The sequence below is a fragment of the Thermobia domestica genome, chromosome 9 (assembly GCF_964235325.1).
Source record: "Thermobia domestica chromosome 9, izTheDome1.hap1.1, whole genome shotgun sequence".
NCBI classification, from domain to species: domain Eukaryota; kingdom Metazoa; phylum Arthropoda; class Insecta; order Zygentoma; family Lepismatidae; genus Thermobia; species Thermobia domestica.
Genome location: NC_137462.1, coordinates 116885387 through 116904908, shown reverse-complemented (window position 1 = coordinate 116904908; position 19522 = coordinate 116885387). Strand labels below are relative to the sequence as shown.

Genomic DNA, 19522 nt, shown 5'->3' with positions numbered 1-19522 from the left:
TAACCCAGCCTGCTTTCTGAGCATGTACAGAGTTTGTGATATCGTTCCGTGACTTCAGTTCAATCATTGGGCTAATGGACTAAAAACGAACATTTCAATTCTAATTGTAACAACCCAAATTTTTTGTTGAGAGTGCGGGAAAGGGAGTTCAGTTCTGTTCTGTAACTTAATATTGAATTGTCAGGCTTGCAGCCTTTCACGATTCATAGTGATTTGATTAACGGAAGTGCGGAGAAGATTTACACAGTCTGTCACTTGCTTAATACCTGCTACTCTATTCTCACATTATACACCAGAATTAAATGTTTTCCATGACAAGCAATGCCTCGAAAATGGTGATTATCGTATTGTATTATTTTTACGTATTAAACTGCTATATTTTACTTATTTTTCTTTTGTTTACAATAAGAATGAAAAAAGGAAGAAAACCGGAAAACAATTTGCCCTGTGTTGTACAACATGAATTAATGTCACAAACAAAAACTTACCAACCATTCCAGCTTTGGAAAGTACTTCTTCATTTCTCTGTAACAGAAATAAAAATTATTTTAAGAAACAGGTGTCAAAGTAGTAAGACAATAAATATAAAAAGGATTTATTTGGAAATTATGGACTATAATGATTTGCTTAAATATGAATCTATTGCCAAGTAACACAACATGGTTTCTATGATGAATGCATGGATTTATAAAGAACGCACAACATTGTTTTGCTCATTCATTGTATTTTAAAGATGCTAAACAAATGGATTCATAGCCATTTATAAAGATGTGCATATTGGCAAATTTATATGATATAGATCCAATTTAGGTAGGAGAGAGTTTGATAGTCTCAGATGTTAAAATTCGGAACAAAGTAAGAAATCCGTCTCTTCTGTTTTGTCCAAAATACGAAAAACTGACCCGAGATACAGTCCATCAAGTGTTAAAATGTTCTTTCTCTGAAAAGGTTCACGATATTTTGTTGCTTTCTGTTTTATTTGAAAAATAAACTTACTGATACAAATTATATCTTTTGTTTGGAAATATATACCAAAATTTTCATGCTGCAGCCTTCTGACTTTTTTCGAATAATAATTTTAAAAATCTCACTAATACCAATACCAAACATTTTAATTTTCTTACTATTGATCAGTACTATGCAGTACAACATTCTCTGAAAAGGAAAACTTTCAGTTTTGAGTTTAACAGGTTTTAAATAGTGTTCCTGTTTTAACCTAGTTAATGTTTTGATTGCAGTTTTTTTTTTTTTTTTTAATCAGAAAAACTAATTCGAAAAATTCTGAAAATTGTACCGAAGCTGTATCTCTACGGGTGAGGGTACTACATATCACGAAAAGGAGAACACGCCACTTTGGTTACGGAATTTTCATAATGGTTGTGTAAAAGTTCCATTCTCGGACCAATGTACTCTATGTGATGGAATAAAAATGATAAATTAAATTGGAACTGGTGAAATTTTTTCATTCTTCTGGATTTTCTTTACATAAAACTTTCCAAATCATGAAAGGTCTTCTGGAACAATGTGGAACCATCTAGATTATTCTAAAATGTAACAGAACCTTCTAGAACATTTTGGAACTATCCATATAATTTCAGAATGTAACAGTACCTTCTAGAATAATTTGAAACCATCCAGATTATTTCAGAATATAAGAGAACCTTATAGAACATTCTGGAACCATCCAGATAATTACAGATGAAACAGTAACTTTTAGAATATTCGGGAACCATCCAGATAATTCCAAAACGTAACAAAACTTTTTGAACATTCTGGAACCATAGAGATAATTTTGGAATGTAACAGAACTTTCTAAATAATTCTGGAACCATCCAGATAATTCTGCGTGTTTAGCCTAGCATGGAAAAGAGAAAATGAAATGAAATTTTGAGTTTTACGTCCCACGGTTATGCCGGTTAGGCTAAAGGAGACGGTGATAATGAGTAATGAATGAAATGGTGGAATGAAGAAAGTGGGAGGAAACGGGAGAACCCCGAGAAAACCCACGCACACGGTGTTTGTCCACCACAAAGTTCACTTGGCGGCAGCAGGGTTTGAACCCGAGACCCCTAGCACCAGAGGTGAACGCTCTACCACTGAGCCACCGCGGCCCCTCGCATGGAAAAGAGAGGACACATAAATTCACAGTTCAGTTGTCAACAGATAAAGAGAGCAGTTCACCAAATTTGTGGTATAATAGTAGCTGTAAGTTTTTGAAAATCTTGCTGATTGATTGAGTTGTAGAGTGTTTTGTGGAAAGGACTGAGTTTGGAATGATGTCTTCTGACTGGGACCACAGGAATGAAGTGAGCTGGCTGTTTGCATATCCATAAAAGAGTGATATAGAAGACTGAAAAAAAGAAAAAAAGAAAAAGGAAAAAAAAGAAAGAAACAGATTTTATTCAGGTTGGGAATAAGTGTGCTCATCTCAAGACTGTTCCAAAGTCAGGATGTTTCCAAAGATGATTTTGCGTTCTAAATGCTTTGACAGAATATCAACAATAACACTAACTGAACGAGAAGTCTCCCATGGTGTGATGATGGAGATTCTGTATCTGCAGAAGAATTACATTCCCTGAATTAGTCAGTTATAGAGGTTGGTGTTGGTCCCGTTAAGAAACCATAGTCAGTCAAGTCCTAAACTGTATGCATCAAGAAAGCACAGCGAAATTACGGCTGGTGTGGGTGAGTACATCAAATAAAAGCTGACCAAACTCTTCAATGTAACAACTCCATCTTCAGAAGAAACTGAGCCCCCCCCCCCCAAAAAAAAAAAAAAGTTTGTGCAATTTGTCGGGAATTCATATCAAACATCAATTCAGCTGTTGAACTGTGTGAATGTGTGAATCCTACAATGAAAACATGCAAATCCTAACAATGATCCCAGTGTTCCTTTCAAATGTACAAATATTGCACCACATTCCATCTGCAACAAAACACACGGTAAACAATTGCAAAAGGAGTGTTTGGAAAACCAGATCCTTATTATAATTATTTTGAATGAAGCATATGTTCAAATTGCACGTCATTTTATTCGAAAGATAAATGGAACTGTTATCACTATAATAGCAGGAAGAGAAAAAGTTGTGAACGTGAAAGATACATGACTTGGAGTATTAAAGAAATTTTCGCCATATCAGGGTGTCTACTAAAATTCCAAAATGAAATTTCGTGTCTTTTTCGTGACCTTTTCTTTACCAAACCATAAAATTTCGTAACATTCACAAATTAAGAACAGTACCTATATTCTTTAGCATTTCTCTTCATCTTATTTCTACTTTCAAAGGCTGTTCCCTAGACTTGTGTCTTCTCGCATTACTTTCAGTATATTCACTGCATATAGTCTTACTTTTTTAGGTAAATAAGCAACAGCAAACACTTATAAATCCACTAATCTTAAAATTACATATCTAAAAACACATGATGTAGTACATATATTAACAAATCCTTAGCAATCCTTCAAAAATGTCACGCTGATTGCAAACAGTTATACTGATGAATTCTATCTCTTTTTTAAGGTTTTTTTTTTCTTCTGAAGTGCTTCAACTTACTCGTCGGTCTGTTTTAACACTCTTCTGTTCTTCTCCTTCAACTCTTTACGGTATTCTGCTTCCATCTTGATTTTATTTTGTCTTTCGTGTCCCTTATCTCGTTTTTGCTTCAAAGCTTCCATTCATTTCAGCGCGATATTTCCCACAGCCATGATAGTAGATTTTGTTACCGATACCATATGTAAAACTCCAATGGATAGTATGGCACAATATGAACAAGTTGGGAAATCAAAGAATGTTCAGAGAGAGTTTTCACAAAGCACTCTTTGTTGACAAAAAATCCTCTTTCTACAGCACTATTTCCAACAAACGTTGAGTGTACTTAGAAAATTATACAAGTTTTTTATCATGACTGAAAATTTTCGTAAGAAAAACACCTAAGCTGTCTTTTTTCCAATTGAACGACTTACATACTTCTTGAATATATGTTTTTTTTTTTTTTTTTTTCACACAACGATAAATAACTTTCTTTAATTTAATCTGCTCTGACGTAAGCTACATGGCTTTTCGAGGTCAGTTCTTGTAAAACACTAATAATACAGATTCTCTCAAAGAACTATTTGTCATCACATACGGAGAAAGGCACGATGATCCTCTCACCATAATCTTGCGAAATGGTGATTTCTGATTAATTAATGATGTAAACAAAGAAACGAGAAAATTTCTGCAATCTTTTCTGAAAGAAAGAACTCGAAGTTCTTGTATTCCTTTGCATGTTGCTGTTGCATCAAATCCAATATCTACTGACCTAACACTCAGAAGATTCTCTGTCTTTGTCACATCCACTCCACAGCTACCAGCTGCTTGCTGTCTTAACAGAAGACATTACACTCTTTTTTAAGAAGCGATTACCAATACTGCGAACCACAGAATACAGGTTCGTCAAACACGAATGGTAAAGAGGCTTGTCCGATTGAAAATCTGTCAGATAGTGTACTAGTTTTAATGTTACTGTTTGCAAAAATGAAAGTTTCGCTTGTAGCAGGTAGTCCGCTAAAAACTTCTATAGAACGTGGAAATTTTGTGTGTCACCGGAGGTTTTGAAGATACTTGATTGACATATTTCTTCAAGAAGGGCAAAATCTCGATCGCTCGTTTGAATTTGGGTGCGAATTACGCCAAATTTCCATGCATGAGATAGAAAAGTGCTTCGCTTGCAATTGAAGTGTTTAAAGCCGACTATAGACATTTTTAGCGGTGAATTTTGACGTTTTATAGAACAAATTTTTCTAGTCTCTACTTATATTTGTACAGATAAAAAAAAATCGTGACCCAAAAGCTAAATTTCGTGACTTTTTCTCGACTTTCATGACCGTTTTCTGATTTCGTGACTTTTTCGTGACTTTCGTGACCAATAGACACCCTGCATATCTAAGAAGAAACATTCACTATTTCACACTGGAAGATCAAAACTGTATGCACTACAATGTACATCCATCTAGAGACCTGCTTAGTTTAGGAAATACTGTGACTTCCCTGGAAGTGGAAGACTCGCCTTATAGATATTTGGTTTGGAAAGCACAGCAGATAAATCTTCTGAGGTTACATATGCATCACGGGAAAAAAAATAAACTCATTAAGAAAACAGTTACCATTAGTATCTTTATTGACGAACTTGGAAAATGGACAGTGAAAGTAATAACACACTAACATCATAAGAAATTGCAACAACAACACACTGCAGAAGTAAAACGACCTGTAGAGGCTGAACAATTATGTTCAGTGCTTCACTGTGATTTTGCAGAGAACTGGTCTGTGATTCTGCCACAAGAAAAACAAGGGTATTACTGGAGCAATGACCAAATTTCAATATTAACAGGAGTAACATATTTTCAAAACAAGACCACAAATGATGTAGTTGTAAGTGTTAAAGAAGACATGAATCAGCACATGCATTGTTGGCAATACACAATATTTTTCAACAGTTGCAATTACAGGCAGAAAAGATCATCCCTATTTCTGATGGTACCCTACCACTTCAACACTCGCTTCAATACAAAAGTTTGAATAACTGGACGTCTGAAATTATCATTTTTTAGAAATCTGAAGATATATATGAAGTACTTCTTTTTAGACATCATTATCTTATGTGAAGGCAATGTTTTCATGTTAGATTACAAACTACAGGGCTAAGATTCATTACTTGGCATTAACCTTGAGATGTGATTAATAAATAGATATTTGATTGTGCTAAAGATCACGAAATAGACAAAACCATATCAAAATAAGCATTCAAATAGATATAATAATAAGATCACATATTAACAGAAATCTACGTGACGCACCAACTTAAAAATCGCTGGAAATGAATTATGAATATCAAATTAATAATCGTCTGTAGCAACAAGTGTTTTTTGAAGTTACCGCAACTGCCCAAAATCTAGTTCCTTAAACATCGCTAAATGTCAAGCTTAGTACAATTTTCCAGTAACAAATACGTATCAATTTAATAGGATCACCTGAAAATGTGCAACTTGCCAAATTAATACGCAGTTTGACCATCTTTCGCCCTTCGAAAGCTCAGAAGTGATGTGGAATGGGGTCATTGAAGCACCAGGTGGAATATTACAGCATTCCGCATGCAAACAAAACTCACTTCCGTGAGAAACGACGGAGGCAGAAAACTTGCACCGGATTTGTGTTTCCAAAATGGACCACATGTTCAATTATGTTTAGGTCTGGGAATTGGGCGAGTCAAGGAGGTGTTCAACTTTAACCAGATGTTCCTCAAACCACGTCACAACAGCTCCAGCTATATAAATAGGTGCATGATTGTCTTAAAATATGGCGTCATTGCCCGGAAACAACATTTGGACCATAGGATACTCATGGTCTCCTAAAATGGCGACATAATCATGAACAGTGATGCTACCTGTCAGCACAGGACTCCTAACCAGAATATAGCGGCCCACAATATCACCGAGCAGCCGCCATGTTTCACAGTAGGCGGAAACACAGCAGATCATATGTTTCTTTGGGGGTCCGTTCACTCAGAAATACGGCCCGTACTTTGAATTGAGGTGAACGTTGACTCATCCGACCATATCACATGTTTTCAATGATCAGCGGTCCATATTGCACGTTCGCTACACCATTGGCGTCGTGGAATATCATTATGTTCCTTAATCAGCGGTTTCACCTGTGCAATCCGACTTTGTATGTCAATGTAATGTAACTCGCGGCGGACTGTGTTGTCAATACCGGCTGTGGGATGTACTGTTTGAGTTCCTTCGTCACTTGTGCCGCAGTTGCACGACGGCTTTCAGTGACAATCCGATTTAATATTCGGCGGGTCTTGTCACTGACGATTTTCTTCCGACCATTGTTCTTTGACGATGTGAATTTTGTAGTCCGTCATGACCTTGGACACTGTCCCTCGTGACGAACTCATTACACTTGTCACTTTCCTTACGCTCGGACCACATAACCAAGCATTAACAATTTTCCTTTTTCTGGATCAGAGTTCGCCCAGCCATCGTCTCCTCAGTTCAATGCATATGCCGTTCTACTGCTCCTCACATAATACGGGGTTTCTCGTAACAAACTACTACTAACAGCCTGGCGCTGCGGTTGCAGCCTGACAGTTGTCAATTCAGATAACTGACGTGTTTCAATTTCAGGTGTTTCCATTAAACTGATAGCTATCTATATTTAATCTAAATTTACGTAATGTCTAAAATTCAATGTAAACGGCTTTGACTGTTTTAAATAATGCTAACTCAATTGCTTTTTTAAAAAAGTATTGTTAACTTACTTGAAATAACTTTCAGGGCCATTAAATAATTTAGTCAATGGATTTCCTTTGAGTATCAGTCTTTTGATTGAGCAGCCTTTAATTGTGTTAAATGTCTCAACATCTTCTATCTACAAACGGAAAGAAAGGTACAATGAAACATATTCCACCATAAGAATGTTTTAATTTATTTTAGTTCAACCTCAAATTATATTTATCCAATTACGCACTACTTTACCACCATAGGCTTAGGTAAGTCAGCAATAAAGTATTGAAAAACATTGTACAAGACTTTTCGGAGATAATTAGTCCTACACTGTTGTTTGTGAAAACTGCAACAGCAAAGCATTACAGTAATGCATCCTAACTTACACAAAATTTTTACGGAAAGTATGATATACACAATCACGCTTTCAGCGCGATGACGCACGCGTGGACCCATCAAGACCCTCGCTCGCTTCGATGCCAGGAATAATGCCGCGAGAGCCGTTTACACAACATGGATAATGAAACAGAAAAACAGTAGGGTGGGCAACTATTACTATGCCTCGTTGTCAAAGGGTACAATACAGAGGTTTTTCCAATCTACAGTGACAATTAAACTTCACAGCGTGTCTACTAAAATTCCAAAATGAAATTCTGTGACTTTTTTGTGACCTTTTCTTTATCAAACCATAAAATTTCGTAACATTCTCAAGAGCGAATTTGGGTGCAAATTTTCATGCATGTAACAGAAGCGTGCTTTGCTTGCGATTTGGTAGGGTCTAAAGCTGACCATAGACATTTTTGGTGGTGAATTTTGATGTTTTATAGAACAAAATTTTCCAGCCTTTACTTATATTTGTACAGATTTAAAAAAAAAAATCGTAACCCAAAAGCTAAATTCCGTGACTTTTTCATGACCTTCATGCCCATTTTCTGATTTCGTTACTTTCGTAGCTGATAGACACCCTAGTGAAGTGAATGGTATCACTTCGTGAATGGTGTCGTATAGATACATTAGACCTCAATTTATTCGTGAAAGGTAAGGGTAAACTTTCCTGTTGAAGAATGAATTCGAAGATTGATTCCTACTAGGAAAGCCATATGACAACGCTTTTCGGATGCTAAATACAGAATATATTTCTATAATCAAGATGTGTTGCAAACGTGAGTTCACTATATTAGAGAATGCTAAAGCTCGTGTGTTAAAAGAGACATCTGAGGGAAACAGGTGGAAATATGTTGCCACACTGGACGAGGCATACGTATACCTGAATGGCTACAACAGGCAGCACACAGTTTTCTACAAGAGAATATGGTGTTAGACTACCAACGGCAGTGGTAAACGTTGGGAAAATTTGGCAAGAGATTCATGATAATTACTATTACATGGTTTCTGTCACAAGGGAAAGTTAAAGATACACTGTATGCCAAAAATACCAAGTTGACTTCAATTTATTATCAGTCCAACATCCTGACATCAATCTATCGTTATACAGGGTGTCCGAGAAGTCCTTCCCTGATTACAGAAATTGATAACTCAGGCTAGAAATAAGATAGAATTATGAAACTGGTGTTGAATTGTTTACAAACTATAAAAGTTTTGGTCACATCAGTACACTTCCACATGAGCACCCTTGGTAGCACATAGCACATCTAGGCGATATTCAATTTCCATCCACACATTAGCCAACATCACTGGAGGGATCGATGCAACGACTGTGGTTATTCGTTGCTGCAGGGTTTCAAGATCTGGTATACGTGTTCGGTAGACCTCATCCTTGACATAACCCCATAAAAAGAAGTCTAATGGGGTTATGTCAGGAGAGCGTGGAGGCCAAGCTGTTGGTCCATCACGACCAATCCATCGCCCAGGAAATGTCCTATCGAGATAGGCACGGACGTCCAAACCCCAATGAGGTGGTGCACCGTCTTGCTGGAAAACGACTTCGGGGCGATACTGAAGCAGCTGAGGAACAGCATACAGCTGCAACATATCCAGGTACACTGCAGATGTGATGGTATCCTCAGCGAAGAAGAATGGCCCGATAATTCGATCGTGCAATAACGCGCACCAAACATTCACCTTTGGACTGCCTCTGGTGAACTCCCTGACCTCCCTGGGGGGTTCTGAACCCCAAATGCGTATATTATGGCGATTCACTACTCCACTGACAAAGAATGTCGCTTCGTCGGAAAAGTCAATTCGTCTGAGATAACCATTATCGTCCTAAATACGTGATAGCATTTCGACCGCAAAGTCATATCGACGTGTACCGTCGTCGAGCAACAAGGCCTGAACGAGTTGCACTTTGTAAGCACGAAACAATAAACGTTTGTGTAAAATGTCATGGATAGAGCTTTTTGGCATCTGTAATTCACGTGAGGCCCTGCGCACCGATTTCTTAGGACTTCTCAGAAAAGACTGCCGCACAGCCTCCACCGTGTCTGCTGAGGTTCTTGGTCGACCAGACCTCGGAAGGTCAGCAACCGACCCTGGGTTCTTGAACTTCTCATACCAGGCTTTAATGCTCTTGACATCACGTGGAGTCCTCCCAAATGTTGTCTGGAACTGTCTCTGCACCGTGGTTGGTGATCGTGTCTCATGGTACAATCCGCGGCAAAAAACCTGCAACATGAGGATGTAAGTTTATTGTGAAACTACGCCTAACAACACAGGGAATGAACATAACGTCTAAGTGGAACGAATCACGCCAGGATAAACCTCGGCCTCCTCCCGTGCACACTTATTTTGGAGCAAAAGACTTCGTCATTTCACAGTAAACTTATATGCTCATGTTGCAGGTTTTTTGCCGCGAATTGTACCACAGGACACGCTGTGCCTTCTCCTGGTTGGTTGGCATGGCTTCTTGGGCTTCTTACTTACGTACTACAAACCTAAAACAAAACAAAAAAAAAAAAAAAAAAAAAATGAGACTTGGTAAAACAGAACAAACCTAACACAGACAAAAACTTTTATAGTTTGTAAACAATTCAACACCAGTTTCATATTTCTATTTTATTTCTAGACTGAGTTATCAATTTCTGTAATCAGGGAAGGACTTCTCGGACACCCTGTAACATTCCTCATCTTTATGGGAAGGATATAAATCGGATATGACTGAATCAACACAAGGCATCCGCCATACTTCTTATTCGGCGGTACTCTTCTTTCCATAATTGGCTGAAGAAACTGATATTCGTGCCATTCTCTTCACCCAGATTTCAGTGAAATATCGAAATGCTTCACCGATAGAGTATTGCGCCTTCGGCCTTGGCACAGTGAGACCCTGCACAATTGAGGCCTGTATTAAGTCTGTGAAGAGGAGTGGTTACAACTGGACATGTCTATACTGCGTGCTACTCCTCCAGTGGAAACTTCAATGACTGCCAATGGCCAGAATGCGGGCCAGCAAACAGAACATCATTGGTGGTAGAGTTGCTATCGACAGCGGGACGCTCGTCAAAGCAAGAAAGTTAAGACGTTCATTTTATTAGTTTTTCCACCCAACTCTGGTGAAAAGAACGTGAGTTAGCAAGAGTGAAATTACTCTTATCGTCAGTTTCGACTCAAAGACGCCAAAACTAACTTTGTCTTTATATGTGTGTGTGCGTAGAACAAAAACTCTTTGTTCGAGAAGCTGCTGAGGGATCCTTTTTGTATCGGTTCCCATGAGAATGAAAAAGTAGCAAGTCACCTAGTTGCCTAAGTGACATCTAAACTAATTCCCGATTGGACAATTTTTGGTCATCCACCAGTAGTGGACAATGTTATATTAAGAGGGTAGTTGCTAGTCATGTGAGTGACCCACGGTGACCAGAAGAAGCGCAATTCAGTCGGGCAGCGAATCTCAAATCCTCCGTCACGGAGTGAAGTCGGGCAGGAAACCTTAAAGCCTCCACCACGGGAATCGTGCGTGTAGAGCTACCCGACGGAAAGATTGAAGAAGTTATCCGCCGATGGGCCTAATGTGTAATATTTAAGTCAGAGGTCATTTCATACATTCTTGCTCGTGGATTGTACGGTTAATCACGCTTCGTGTTCGAGCAGTTTTAATTACTTACTTGTCTGAAAAAGTTTGCAACTGCCGACCGACCAGACTCAGTGTGCAATAATTTTACGCAGCATTCACGGGACTATTCCAAGGACTTACTGTCAAAGCAGTGGAAGAAGATAAGCCGTGCCATAGGTTGCAACACGGAAGGAAATTGTAAGTAGTTTGAAAATTGTATTTCTGCTACCAGAGGAAGAAAGAACCCAGTGTTAGTATCGCCAGAGGAACGTCGATTGAAAAAAAAAAAAAAAAAAAAAAGTGAAAGAATAATATAATATGTTCGATTAGCACGCCAGCTAGTAAAGTGTCATTAATATATATATATATATATATATATATATAATTAACAGCGCGCAATTGCTTATACAGAACTCATTCTTATCAAGCCACATATATATAAATTCATGTGCACAGCTTACTGTTAACAAAAAAAAAAAAAAAAAAGGAGAAAAAAAGACTAGCTAGTTAGGGTTATTAAAATTAATATTTGATATTCTTATTTTTAACGGCCATATATTGAGTAAGTGTTGTAAATATTGTCCTTATCTTACGAAGTGTTCTTATATAAATTCAGGATTATTAAGTTGTAATGATCATATTGTAATATTAGATGTAACGACAATCTTAAAGTGAAAATATTAGTAGTTAAACCTAATTGATATTCGAGTAATTATTTGTTCTGTAAATTCTACTCCTTCATTAACGCGACGTTTTAGGTTACGGGATGTACTTCGCATCCAACGTCGAAGTAGTGAGCTATCCCTCACAATATGTATAAACAGAAAGAAAGAGAAAAGGAATAATTAAACTAATTTTAATATTTTGATAGCTTGTACGTAACCAACCACGTTGCCCACCAATTTGTCATTTAAATCTTCCCAAGTTTAAATGACAATTGGCAAAGCATGATATGTGTCCTGGTGGAGGGGATGATTGGGAACTTTACATTTTTCAATACGTCTCAATTGTGAGTGCAAGGGTAAAGAGACGTGACCTCCAACACCAGCGATAACAGAGTCATGGAATTTCTTGAAATGCATCTAGAAATCAGAAACAACTTTTGTATAAAAACGTAAGTGTGTTCAGACGGGATTGTATGATTGGTTTACGGGAAGGCGATTTCTCATATTACGAAACTTGTACGTGTACAGAATACGCCGTCACGACATTGGTGCATGTGAGGAAGCAATGGACAAGCGAAAGCTACACGGAGCGATGATCGAGCAATGTACGTCACAATGTGACCACACTATGAGATGACAGACATGTCCGCATTGATGTACGTATCGTACAGTGTCATCCACAGTAGTATCTCGATGCTGGCGCACGGTAATGTTTGTGGACTTTCTTCGTCGATGTTTCGATGGTAACACGCATGACTTTGCATATTTTTCCATTGATCCAAAGCTACAAATAATTCAGACCATAACAAACGCGTGAATACAGTCGTTGGTGTGCTGAGCAGCGAATGGTCGTGTTTCTGGACGAGTTCCGCTTCAGTCTGTTCTATAGTGTTAGACGCCACAACGGTGAGTGCAACTTGCCAGGATGCATTATTGAGTGTCATACCGACCGAACAGCAAATGATGATGTAGATTGCCATTGAGTACAACACACGATTTCGGCTGCTAAGCATTGAGAGCAACCTCATCGTGAGTGCTATAGCAGGGAATTTACAGAAGTCGATGTCATAGCCTTCTTATTTAAGGTAACTTCACACGCCATATTTCAACGAACAATGCACGACCACACGCATCCGGAAACTTGTAAGAACTCTACGAGGAATGACGGGTATCGCTGATTCCTCAGGAACATATTCAACGGCTGTTAGATTCGATGCGAGGATATACAGAGGATCAGATTGCTGCACGTGAGGGCTTCACGCCATAGTATTATTAAGAGTAAATGCGTTGTACAGTTCTGAAATTGTGACACCTTTTTTATAGTCATTCAAAGAATCTGCTATAAATTTCGTTCCACTCACACGTGCCTTACTTAAAGCTGTAATTTTCATAAACAGCAGTGTATTTTTATTCATCCAGTAATACTCTCTATTTATTCATTGAAAAATAATCATGCACTTTTACAAAGCTACTTAAAGTTAATTTGATAGATGTTTTCAAGATTGAAGAAGAATTGAAGCAAGAAATAATACTGTAGTTGAAAACTTATTAAATTTTGAACAAACAACACAAACCGTTGACAAAATGACAACAACAAAACAGTAATTAGAATAATCCCTAAAAGAAATACAACAAAGGCTTCGCAGATCCTTTATGGAAGTACCCAGAATTATACGCACTTGGATTTCCTTGATGATCAAATTCAAATCCAAGGTCAATAGCACCATAAGAAAAGCTCCTGTTAAAAGGCAATGGGACTCTACTTTAACTAACTTGCACTCAAGTTTCTCATATTCGTATAATTGACCAGAATCCAAATCTACCTGCTGCCATTCATTGTAATTCTCCATACTTCGAAGCTTCTCTTTCTGAATCATTACTCGTTTAATAAAATACCTTTACCTCATTAATTTCATATGACACGCTTCTTAAATTTGTTGATAGTCCTAATAACAGATTTTCATTTTATATATCCTGAAATGCTCCTTTATGTTAACCTTTATATTTCTTTCAGTTTTCCCTTATATCTCCTTTTCCACACGGGTACGTAGCGTTATATACCTGGTATTCTGAGTATTAATGAGGTGAAATGCACTTGGTTTAAACGTTAGATTACTCTTAATATGTTATAACACTTCTTTTATTTTTTTCTTAATTCCACACTGGCTTGGTAACCCGCATCTAGGCCTTTTGTGGTATTGTATTGCATTCTTCTCTTTTTTACAAGCTACATTGTTAACACTGTTTAACCAGCCAACTAGGGTATCACTGTTAGAACTACTCCTTTTCGGTATCTTCATACTAATGAAGCAATTTTCAACATAGATGAGGTTCGGGCCTGGGAGTGCTTTTTATCATTTCACTTTGACAGTGCTCCTTACGGAAGAAGGGAGGTATTTAAAGATGACCGAAATTCACCGATATTAGTATTGAATCCATAGTTTTCGGGGTCGCTGAGATGAAAGAGTGACACTTCCGAGCCGTTTAAATTCAAATTCAGTCCATAATAGTAATATTTAATTTTTACTATCATTTTTTACCAAACATATGACATGAGGAGTTGTGCATTTATAGGTTTTATTTCAACCCAGCGAAGCGGGTAATCAACGCTAATGTATATACAGGGTGGACACTGCAACATCCGTGGTAACGGAGAAACCCAAAGAGGAAGAAAAGCGAAACTTTGCACGAAGCAACTATAAGGAGGGAGACTTCGTTCACTACGCAGTAAACAGTGTTGCCACCCCAGTATAAAGTTATATTTTCTCAAATGGCACTACGTCAGATTATTAAATATTTCAAATCAACATGTTAAACGAAAACTTAAAATACCAGATTTATTATTCAGTGTTGCAAACTAAGGATGTTATAGCATCATAAACACCCAAAATTTGGAAGCCTCTATCACACATACAACACAACGCAGATGGATAAGACAATGTACATCGATTGTACCTTAGCGTTGGATACTTTGGTCATGGTATGATTTGGTTTGAATGAATAGCAACGAAGTTACAAGGGCTTGCAAATTTGAATTTTTTTGAAAGGCTTTATTTCGAAAAGATGCTTAGGTAAGTATCATATCTGATTACTTGTGTGGTTTGCAACTGGAAAACAAATCATTTTGCCGTTTACAGCACTTCGATAGTAAAGTAAAGTCCGGGTAGGAAAATTTTTGTCCACGAGCTTTCACGTCGAAAATGGCCTGAAACAAGGAGAGCGTTGTCGCCATTATTATTTAACTTTGTTCTGGAATACGCTATAAGGAAAATCAAAGATAGCAACCAGGGCCTAGAGTTGAACGGTATTCATCAGGTTATGGCATATGCTGATGATGTACATTTAATAGGGGATGATAGGAGAACAACAGAAAGAAATGCAGAGATCTTATTAAATGCTTGCAGGGACATGAGTTTAGAAGTAAATGCAGAGAAAACTAAATACATGAAAGTGCGTCGGGACCGTAATTCAGCAAATTATGGATGCGTTAAAATATTAAATAATACTTTTGATAAAGTGGATAGTTTCAAATATCTAGAATCAGTATTAACAGAGGAAAATCATATTCACGAAGAAATTAAATGTCGACTAAAAGCAGGGAATTCGTGTTACTGTTCGGTTCAAAATATCTTGTCGTCGTGAATTCTGTCGAGGAATCTGAAGCTTAAAATATGCAAAACGATAATCATGCCTGTTGTTCTGTATGGTTGCGAAACATGGTCACTTACCCTGAGGGAAGAACATAGACTGAAAGTATTTGAGAACAAGATCCTGAAACGAATATTCGGACCCAAGAGGAACGGGAATGGGGAATGGCGGAAACTTCATAACGAGGAACTACATAATTTATACGGTTTACCCAACATTGTTAGGGTCGTCAAGTCTAGGAGGCTTCGGTGGGCAGGTCATGTAGCTAGAATGGAAGAAAGTAGAAACGCTTTCAAAGTCTTGACTGGAAGACCAATCGGAAAACGACCATTAGGAAGACCTAGGCGCAGATGGGAGGACAATATTAAGATGGATCTCGCAGAGATCGGAATACAAAGTAGAAACTGGATGCAGTTAACTAAGGATAGAAGTCAGTGGAGAGCTTTTGTGAACGCGGCATTGAACCTCCGGGTTCCATAGGTCATAGAGTTAGTTAGTTAGTTAGTTAGCACTTCGATATCTTAAACCGTTCCGGGGATATGATAAACATTGATAAAGTTCGCAACACTGCTGAAAATGGTGTACTTCTGGACAATATTTAAATTAATTCTTGTTTCTCTTCTCTGTTATAACATTGCTGGAATAACTTTCAGTAACTATAATTACAGCAAGTTCTCACAATTACATGATTTAAGCAGTATTGCAAACTTCAGCAATGTTTATCATATCTCCGGCACGATTTGAGATATCGAAGTGCTGTAAACAGCAAAATAATTTACACATCTATTGCAAAACACACAACTAAGATATGATACTTATCTAAGCATTTTTTCGAAATAAAGTCCTTGTAACTTCGTTGCTATTCATTCAAAACAAGTCATACCATGACCATAGTATCCAACGCTAAGATATTTCCGATGTGCATTGTCTTGTCTAATTCCGTTGTGCTGTATGTGTGATAGAGGCTTCCAAACTTTGGATGTTTGTTATATTATAACATCCTTAGTTTGTAACACTGAATAATAAGTGTGGTATTTTAAGTTTTCGTTTAACGTGTTGATTTGAAACATGTATAATCTGACGTAGTGCCATTTGGAAAAATATTACTGGGATGGCAATACTGTTCACTGGGTGGCGCTGTTTAAGACATAAAACGATGTGTCCCCTCCTTATAGTTGCTTCATGCGAAGTTTCGCTTTTCTCCCTCTTCTGGTTTCTCTGTTATCATGTATGTTCCAGATAAATTGTCCACGCTGTATATGTCATGAGTCAAAAAAGAATTTACAACTTTGAAAGCATATAAAAATTTACTGAAATAACTCAGAGAATCGATATAGGTGTCAATTTGTAGTAAAACACTTCAAGTTTGACTCGCGTAGTGCCGTAGTACCATATTCCGTCACCACGAGCGCCATCGTAGTGCATTCTTAAAATGACGACTTTCACTAGTGCGAAGTGTGTTCGGTGTGTGTTGTTATTTCATCAAACGAACTTTGCAACAGCTGTTCAGCGTAGATTTCGTACGGAACAAGGTAAGGAATCTCCAAGCTGGCCTACAATTTACAGTTGACACAGAGCTTTGTTGAGACTGCTTGTTCTGTTCGTCATGTGAAATCACCAGATCGCAAGCCCGTTGCTGCTGCTGTTGTCGCACAGGTTAGGGAAAGCTTTGCCCGTAGTCCCAAAAAAAATCAACGTGGCGTGCGTCTTGCGAGACAAGCATTCCACAATTGACAGTTTGGCGAGTTCTATGTAAACGTTTACAGTTGAAACCATACAGATTTACAATGATACAACAAATTACTGACGTAGATAAGGTTGGTCGGATAGAGGAAAATGAGACATTCCTTAGTCCGTGCAAGGTCCGAGAGAGGGCAACACTGAGGCATATCGAGGTTATTGTCAATTAGTAACATCTCTTGGAAGAGCACACACTAACTGGCACGCAGATCGATCTAGTGATCTGTGTTTGGCGTGCGGTTAAATTGAGCAAGTCGAAGGAGTTTTACAAACATTGACGAAAGAGAATTTCGTGTGGTGATGAAACATTATTTTCTGAAAGGCAATTCGCCTCAGAAGACTACGAAGAAGCTTGATAACATTATGGTAAATCTGCACTTTCCATGCGAACAGCGTATAAGTGGTTTGAAAATTTTCGGAGTAGCCACGAGCACAAGTGACAGTGAACGTTCTGGACATTCTATCGAGGTCACTACGCCAGAAATCCTAGATAAAATGCATGACATGATAACGGATAATAGAAGAGTGAAGGTGCGCGAGATTGCTAGTGCTGTGGACATCTCTAGTGCATCTTGATAAGAGTACATTTCATATTAGTGGCATGATGAACATTCACAACTGTTGAGCCTGTGGCAGCGATAACCCACATCAAACCATTAAACACGTCCATGACAGTCCAAAGGTAAATGTGTTGTGCCCTTAGCAAATTTAAGTGTACGGTCCTTTTCTCTTCACGGAGAACATTGTCACTGGTATCGTCTATCTTGATATGTTGGAAAATTTTTAATTCCTCAGATAGATGAAGACGAACAAGACGTGACCTGTTACTACCAGCAAGACGGCGCACCGCTTTATTTCCTCAAGAAAGTTCCAGCTTTCCTTGATATTCGTTTCCCACGACGGTGGATTGGCCGTGCAGGTCCAATTGCATGTCCACCTCGCTCCCCAGACTTGTCACCTATAGATTTCTTCCTATGTGTGTTTTTTTTTTAAAAAGATTGAGTTATGTTCCGTTCCTATCAGACAATCTTGCAGACCTGAGAAATCGCACGCCGTTACAGAAGCTACGATCAGCTGGATCGAGTGTGGGAAGAAATTGAGTTCCGGTGGGATGTTTGCCGTATCATAAACTTCGGTCACATCGAACCAAAATGATACTTTGATATTAAACTTGAAGTGTTCTGCTACAAATTGACAACTCTCTCGTTCCTGTAAGTAATTTCAATACATTTCTATATCCTTTCAAATCTGTAAAGTCCTTTTCGATTCACCCTGTACAAAATATTAGGGATGACCAATTCCGGAATTTTTACTTTCCGGAATTCGGAAAGTAAATTCGAAAAAAATCCGAATTTCAGAAAAATTTCGGGTTTTCTGAATTTCGGATTTTTTCCGAATTCCGCAAAATGAAATTCCGATCCTGGAAAATATATTTTCCAGAATCCGGATAATTTTGGCCATCCCTATATATATATATATAATATAAGCAGTGATTCTATCGTGCATTTATTTAACACTGACTTCCAAAGCTGACTTTCCTTCCTCTTTTATTGCCATCGTAGTAAGGGTGGCGAAAGAGCTTCCCATCCATTTTTTTCTGAAAAAATTCTTGGTCATTTTAGCTCTACTTTCATGGCACAAAACTGTCATTAGTGGGTGTGCGGAGGAGTGAGGAATATATTTCTCGACGGTTGTAAAGAAAACTGGCTTCTACATTCTTGGTAACTTGTGTCCTTCAGATCTTTGCTTCTTAACTGATCATTATTACTATTACGAAAAAAGTAATAGGAATTTTGACGGAGTTTAAAATGTCAAAAGTACGTATAAATATTTTAAACGGTGATGTCTCATGTCTTATTCAAGTGGAGGTGAAACATCTTTTCTTTTCATTTTCACCCTATTGCACAGCACAGAAATTGACAGAGTTCCCCCATTCTCTCTCCTCCAAAGTGACCACGACAGAGATAAGGGCAAAACTTATGAAACTAACTGTTCTCCGTTACTTTGTGTACCTGGTGTGGGCGTAACTTCAGAACATTGGGGAAGATTGTTTTTTTCTTACTACCGGAAATTCTGAAGGCTTTTGAGTTCCTGTATGTTTTTTAACAATTAGTTTCAAATGTTTCCCAATTTTAAGAGAATTCTGCATTCCACAGGTTGATGAACATTTACACTAATTATTGTCATCAA

At 37.9% G+C, this 19522-nt stretch overlaps 1 protein-coding gene across 3 annotated transcripts in view; it reads right to left on the bottom strand.

Annotated features, from left to right (window-relative positions):
* Nucleotides 1-19522, bottom strand: part of LOC145694962 (nuclear RNA export factor 1-like) — a 120116-nt gene that overhangs the window by 51791 nt on the left and 48803 nt on the right. For all 3 annotated transcript variants that reach the window (XM_081771775.1, XM_081771774.1, XM_081771773.1), the window contains exons 8-9: nt 7306-7415; nt 489-525 (exon numbers count right to left, since the gene is read on the bottom strand). In XM_081771775.1, coding sequence (XP_081627901.1) covers nt 489-525; nt 7306-7415 — 147 coding nt within the window. The remainder of the gene's footprint in view (nt 1-488; nt 526-7305; nt 7416-19522) is intronic.